This window comes from Ascaphus truei, chromosome 8 (genome assembly GCF_040206685.1).
Source record: "Ascaphus truei isolate aAscTru1 chromosome 8, aAscTru1.hap1, whole genome shotgun sequence".
Classification (NCBI taxonomy): Eukaryota; Metazoa; Chordata; class Amphibia; order Anura; family Ascaphidae; genus Ascaphus; species Ascaphus truei.
The window spans coordinates 71,172,449-71,179,425 of NC_134490.1; the positions used below are offsets into that span (position 1 = coordinate 71,172,449).

Sequence of the window (6,977 nt, forward strand, 5' to 3'; positions counted from 1 at the left end):
GTATCCACTGAGTTCACCTATGTTAGAGTGTTTAGAGGTGGACGGATATCCTGGTCCCGGATCGATAGGCTGTACATATCCAGCCACATCCTGTCGCGAGCTCAGTCCAGTACCATTAGGCTAGCGCCATTTTTGGACCACAATTGTGTGTCCGTGACGGTGGCGCTAATACCAGCAGCGCCCTCGGCCGCCTATTGGCATTTCAACAATACGTTGTTGGAGGACAAGGGGTTTGCGACGTCGGTCCGAGACTTTTGGATGGCCTGGAGAGGTTGCAGGTCAGACTTTGCCACGTTAGAGCAGTGGTGGAACGTGGGCAAGGTTCATCTGTGCCTTGTTTGTCAAGAGCACACTAAAGATGCCAGCAGGCGGCGCGATGCTGAGATCGAGACCCTTAGGGAAGAGGTGCTCGATCTCGAGAGGCGGCTGTCTGTGGCAGGAGACCAATTCCTGCAGTGTGCGTACGTGGAGAGGAAGTGCGCTCTCCGGGACTTGGAAGATCGGAGAGCTCGGGGGGCGTATGTGCGATCCCGCATCCACTTCCTTCGGGAAGAGGGTCGCGGGTTGCACCTCTTCTACGCGCTGGAGAAAAAGAGGGGAAACCGTAAACATATCACCTGCTTGCTAGCAGAGGACGATACCCCTCTGACTGACCCGGAGAGCATCCGGGACAGAACCCGGAGGTTTTACGTAGATCTTTTCTCTCCGGAGTCCATCCAGCCGGATGCGTGCAGGGTCTTATGGGAGGGGCTTCCCACGGTTGGCGAGGGTGGAAGAGAGCGGCTTGAGTTACCTTTGACTCTGGCCGAGCTCTCTGAAGCTCTTAATCTCATTTCCCACGGAAAAGCGCCGGGGATAGACGGGCTGACTGTGGAGTTCTTCCGGTTTTTTTGGGAGATGCTGGGACCTGATTTCACCGAGGTCCTGGCCGAAGCCCTGGAGACTGGTGAGATGCCCCTTTCATGTCGGCGGGCAAAACTGTCTCTGCTGCCGAAGAAGGGGGATCTCCGCCAGATCTCTAACTGGCGACCGGTCTCACTGCTCAGCACGGATTATAAGATCGTAGCCAAAGCGCTCTCACTGAGGCTCAAGTCCGTGCTGGTAGAGGTGATTCACCCCGACCAGTCCTATACTGTCCCGGGCCGGAGCATTCATGACAACATTTTTCTGGTCCGGGACCTGCTACACCACGCGCAGAGGACTGGTCTGTCACTCGCCCTCCTATCCCTAGATCAGGAGAAGGCGTTTGACAGGGTGGATCACCGTTACCTCATGCAGACCCTGCGGCAGTTTGGCTTTGGCCCACAATTTGTGGGCTTTCTCCGGATGCTGTACGCCTCTGCAGAGTGTCTGGTAAAAATTAATTGGTCCCTGACGGCACCTTTTGTGTTTGGTCGGGGAGTTCGTCAGGGGTGTCCCCTGTCTGGGCAACTATACGCGCTGGCCATCGAGCCCTTCCTCTGCCTACTGAGGAGGAGGCTCACCGGGCTGGTGCTGCGGGAGCCCAGCATGCGGGTAGTCCTGTCGGCTTATGCCGATGACGTGCTCCTCGTGGCCCAGGACCTAGATGATCTGGAGCGGGCACAAGCGTGCCAAGAGGTCTACACCGCGGCCTCTTCTGCTCGGATCAACTGGTCCAAGTGCTCCGGCATTTTGGTGGGTCCCTTACAGGTGGACTCTTTGCCCCCTGCGTTTCGTAATATCTCGTGGGGGAGCGATACTCTCAAATATCTGGGAGTCTACCTGTCTGCTGCGGAGGACCCAGCCCCAGAAAACTTCAGTGAACTTGAAGAACGAGTCATTGCTCATCTGGGGTCATGGGTGTATCTGTCGAGAATGCTTTCCCTTAGGGGAAGAACCCTGGTGATCAACCAGCTGGTGGCCAGTCAGCTTTGGCACCGGCTGATAGCCATGGGTCCGCCCCCCGAATTTATCAACAAAATCCAGAGGAGATTGATGGATTTTCTCTGGATAGGGAAGCATTGGGTCTCTGTGGGGGTTGCGTGCCTTCCTTTGGAGGAGGGTGGACAGGGAGTGGTGTGTGTCCGCTCCCAGTTACACACTTTCCGCCTCCAATACCTGCAGAGATACCTATTCACGGATCCGTCTCCGCAGTGGTGCCAGCTGGCGACCAGTTTTTTTCGCCAGCTGCGCAGTATGAGGTATGACCGGCAACTGTTTATCATCAGGCCCGAGGGTTTAGGAAGAAACCTCTCGGAGCTGCCGGCATACTACCGGGACATATTAAAGGCCTGGAAACTGGTCTCCGTGACCAGGAATGAACAGGCGGTGGGGGTTGATTTCCTCTCCGAGCCCCTGCTGTATAATCCGGCAGTGGGGGCTCGGATGTTGGATTCACCCTCTATTTGCCGCCGGCTAATCCTGGCGCAAGTGACCAGAGTCGGGGATCTCCTGGACTATGAGCGGCGAGACTGGGTAGGCACAGAGGTGCTTGCGCCCCGTATGGGTATGCTTACTGCCCATGTCCCTCGTCGTTTGATCCGGGAGATTAAAGATGCAATCCACCCCGACTCACGCACCTTCATCGAGGGGGTTTTGCAGACCGGAGAGCATTGTCAAGTGCAAAACAGAAATTGTGAGGCGCTACTAATGAAGGTGAAAATAAATAAATAAATCAATTAATAAAGATATGTGATATATATGTGTGCTCAAATATGATAATAATGGCAAACTTTGCTGCTCAACCCTCTTTGGAGAAGTTCCAGTTTTCTCCTTTCTTCAATGTTGAAGAGAAGCTTGTGGGGAGCGCAGGTGTCACCATAAATATATGCAAAGGAAAAATAAATATAGTGTGGTATGTCTAAACAGGTCCCGGTCTGTGAGATTCGGCCAGGACCTCCAGTGTCTCCCCTGCCTGCCGCTCGGGCTTTCGGCTCATGTCCGGGTGCCTCCAGGTTTGTTTCCCACCTCTTGTGGGATCTCGGCTCTTCTCGTCGCCGCCGGATGACGTTTCATGCTGGCGCAGCTTTTCTCCTACAAGATGGCGGCCGCTTGGCTTCCTGTGACGTCCTTCCGGCGGCCGCCATTTTCCTGTGTTAAGCCCGCGGAGGAGGACATCTCCTTACCAGTTCTCCCGCCAAGGTAGACTCTGCTTCCAGGAAGAAGCCATGCGGTCTGACTGGAGCTGCATCGCCATCTTGGCCATCCTGCGTTTCACCGCCGGCCGCCACTGCTTCTTCAGGTAGGAACTACATGTTGGTGATTTTTGTTTTGGTCTGACACTGCCTTTTCAGGTTTATCGAGTGGACCTTTGATATGCGGCTCATGCTTGGGTTCAAAGTGGGAACTCGGAACCTGGGGCTGCGGGGGATTTTGGTGCGGGGGGGATTGTCATGGGCAGGTCAATCGCAAAGTCCAGAACTGAGCAAACTTTACCTCAACAACTTTATTATCCGTGCGTGTGCACTGGAGTAGGGAACAGATCAGATCCCATCTGGATCCTCCGGGTACCGGTTGGGTTCGGATGGGCCCGCTGTCCTCCACTCTGGTTCCTCTGGCTGGCTGTTCCTGGGGCATCTCGCAGGCCTTCTTTCACCCCTAGTTTGTTCAGGAAATCCTCGCCTTCTTCTATTTCTTTCATAGAGATTGCTTTCCCGTTTTTTATTACCAGTAGGCCAAACGGGAAGGTCCATCTATAGCGGATTTCTCTGTCCCGTAGCACCTTGGTAATCAGTTGTAGCTTGCGCCGTCTGGCAAGGGTCACCGGAGAGAGGTCCTGGAACAGTTGCATAGACGTTCCTTCGAACCGACAGGAGCCCTCTGCCTTCGTTTTATTGAAAACCGCATCTCTCGTTTTAAAATGGTGCAGCCTAGCGATCACATGGCGCGGCTGCTCTGTTGCTGCGTGGCGGCTTCTGAGGGCCCTGTGGCACCGGTCCATCTTCAGTTCAGCTGCGGGCAGCTCCGGGAGCAGCGATTCGAGCCACCTGGTCATAAATCCCTCTAAGTCTGTGACGGCCTCAGGGATGCCGCGGACTCTGATATTGTTGCGGCGATCCCTGTTTTCCGCGTCCTCCTGCCGGTCCGTAAGCTCATTTATTTGTGCCTGCATGTATGCTGCTCGTATGTCAGTCTTTTTTAATTGTTTCGCTGTGGTCACCATTTTGTCACCTGTTCGCTCTCACAGGCCATGCACCTCCTTTTTCAGATTCTGCATTTCCAGGTGGATTAGTGCCTTCATATCTTGATAGAGCCAGTCAAAATCACACCGGCGTACCGGCAGTTGTGCTGGCTCTCTATGGGGGTCATCCTCCCGTTCTGATTCGGAGCCTGCTGCCGATTCCGACGCCATTTCTGCCACGGCGCTCCTTGAGGCAGGTCGGCCCAGATATTTTCTTAGATCCCCCTCCTTTTTCTTTTTGGGGTTCGTCGGGGCCATCACTGGGGTTGCCACTGTGATTGTATATCTTTTCCTGACTTTAGCTTTTTTATTGCTTTTTAAGAGGTGGGGGACGGAGCATTCAGTTTATGCTGCCATCCACCTCAGCCTCGCGCATGCGCCTCCAACAGTGAATTGTTTAACTGATTTGTAAACATGTAAATGTGAAACTTGTTGTCTTTATTTTTCAATGCAGTTCAGGAGGTGTTTGCTGCAGATGTTTCACTGCAATGAGAAAGAGGGTAAGGAGTCTAACATCAACCCAACATCAGAGAGGGCGGCGCTAAACCGGGACGATCACGGAGGTGAAATGCTCGCTATAGCAGGACACATAACCACTTCAAACACTAACAATCGGAGGAGTGAAGAGGAACAGAGCAGTTGCAATTCTTTTGTTCGGCTGCCAATATCTGACAACAAAGTTTGCCCAATGTAAGCCACCATTTCATTTTGTTCTTGAGGAAACAGTATCCTAATTGGCACACAGCAAACGGATGTAAAGCACTGTAATTAAGTGATGAAAGCTAACTCGGTATAAACCCGTAATTTTCCTCTACATCGATATTAAGCTTTGCTTATTTGTCATTCGCATTGTAAAATGCTAGAAGCTATTGTACAAATACTTAACAGAAACGTGTTTTATATAAAAGTTAGGCTATGCATTATCTGGAAATAACAAACACCTGCTGCTATATATTTTTGTATATCTCACCATGCCATGTTTCCGTTGTGTTATTTGTGCACCAATAAAGACAACCGTATATGGGAAATAGTTACCTCAGTAAGTGCATAACTGTACCTTGAACTCACAAGGCTTTATTTTATGCAATACCTTTTTAACCATCTTCATTGTTGTGGATCAAAAGATTTTGGCTCATTTCCAAACATAGGGGGAAAAGCCAGTTTCTACATGTTAAAGTTCACACAACAGAAGAATATTGAGCCCTTCGAACTGTTAAAATAAATAACCATACTGTAGTTTTAGTTGGCATGAGATAAAATGTGTATTACATTTCATGTTTGGTTTCATAGGCCAGTAAAATATCATTCAATCATTCATAATGTGCGTCCTTTAAAAAACAAAAAAAAAACATAGTGGTTTTGATAGATACTAAGGAGTTAATAAAGAACTGTGCTAGAGGGTCAATTGTTCCTTTTCACACCTTAAACTGCAGTTATGGACTTCTAATTTATTTATTTAATGATCTAACATCATTAGCATATTATATTTATTTCATATACTATTCCTACACAAATAATACTACATTCAGTACGTATACACTATATTGTGCAATTGGTAAGAGGTTTTGGGGGTAATTCAATATACCACAGTCAGCAACTTTGGAGTGTATTATCCCCCTTAGAGGCACATACCAACAATGGGGGTTATACAATAAACTGCAATTGTTCCGATTGGGGTACTATCTCACGGAAATTCCTACTGAAGTCAATGGGAGGTTCTGTGCAATGGTGTCCCAATTAGCACTATCACAGTTTGATGTATAACCCCCACTGTTTGTGAAGCGCTAACAGCCTTCTCTGGCATTCTGAACTTTTCCAACTTTCTGTACCAAGATAATTGTCCTATATTTGGAATAAACATATATTTTAAAATATTACCATTGCATGAATACATTTTTTAATTTGTCTTGTACCGAGAATGCAGATCCACCAGAGCCTCTGTAAAGTGACCTTCAAATGTCATTGATGATAGAATGTATTTTATTGTGCTATATTAGTGTAGATAAGTGGTACCCAACCTTTTTTACATTGTGCACCCCTGCTAAAAAATATTTGTTCTGTGAAACCCTAAATAACGAATCTCATTACCTACTAATCGGACTATCGCTACAGAACAGGTGTGACCGATCCCAGGCTGTGTAGTGTCCTAAGCTCATGGAGGGAACACACACTTAAGGCCCCAAACTGCAGTGTGTGCAGACAGCATGGGTGGTGCAGCTGTCGATTACTGCAGGAGCTTCCAAAGTCACGCCCCACACTGCCTTGCAACTCTGAATGCAAAGCATTGTAGGGAATGACTTTGGTAAGCTCCTACTGTAATTGAAAGCTATACCACATATGCTAAGGTGTCGTTTTGGAACTTACTAAGTGTGCCGTCCCCACATGGGCTCAAGAACACCCAAAAATGCATGGGATCCACCATTACTTTTTTTTTGGCAAACTCCTTGTAGACACCTCACGAACCCAGAGGTGTTCCCGAACCACCTGTTGGGAATCACTGGTATAAATTATATATGTATGCTTTCTTACACAGCACTGTATATTTTACCCTTATTGATATTATAAAGCTTGAAAGTGATTTAGCAATAAACATTATTACTCCAGTACGCGTCTGCTAAAGACGTGGAATTGATGGAATAATGAGATAGTGTCTGGAGAAGATTTAGGGGTCAGAACCAAAGATGTAAGGTTACTTCACCAAGGTTTTTTTTTTGCCAAGGATAAAACTTTTATATTTTATACTTTTGCCGATATATTTCACAAATTCGTTGTGAATTTGTTACAGTTTTTGAACGTGGTGAGATGTATTGGAATTGGCATATTTTGGCATGTTGTT

The 6,977-nt window shown here is 48.5% G+C and overlaps 1 protein-coding gene across 1 annotated transcript in view; it reads left to right on the forward strand.

Moving 5' to 3' along the window:
- The window catches only part of LOC142501939 (vertebrate ancient opsin-like), a 28,152-nt gene extending 22,158 nt beyond the window's left edge, over positions 1 to 5,994 (forward strand). Inside the window, exon 5 of the mRNA XM_075612552.1 lies at positions 4,596 to 5,994. Coding sequence (XP_075468667.1) covers positions 4,596 to 4,835 — 240 coding nt within the window. The 3' untranslated portion in view covers positions 4,836 to 5,994. The remainder of the gene's footprint in view (positions 1 to 4,595) is intronic.
- The last annotated feature ends 983 nt before the right edge of the window (positions 5,995 to 6,977 follow it).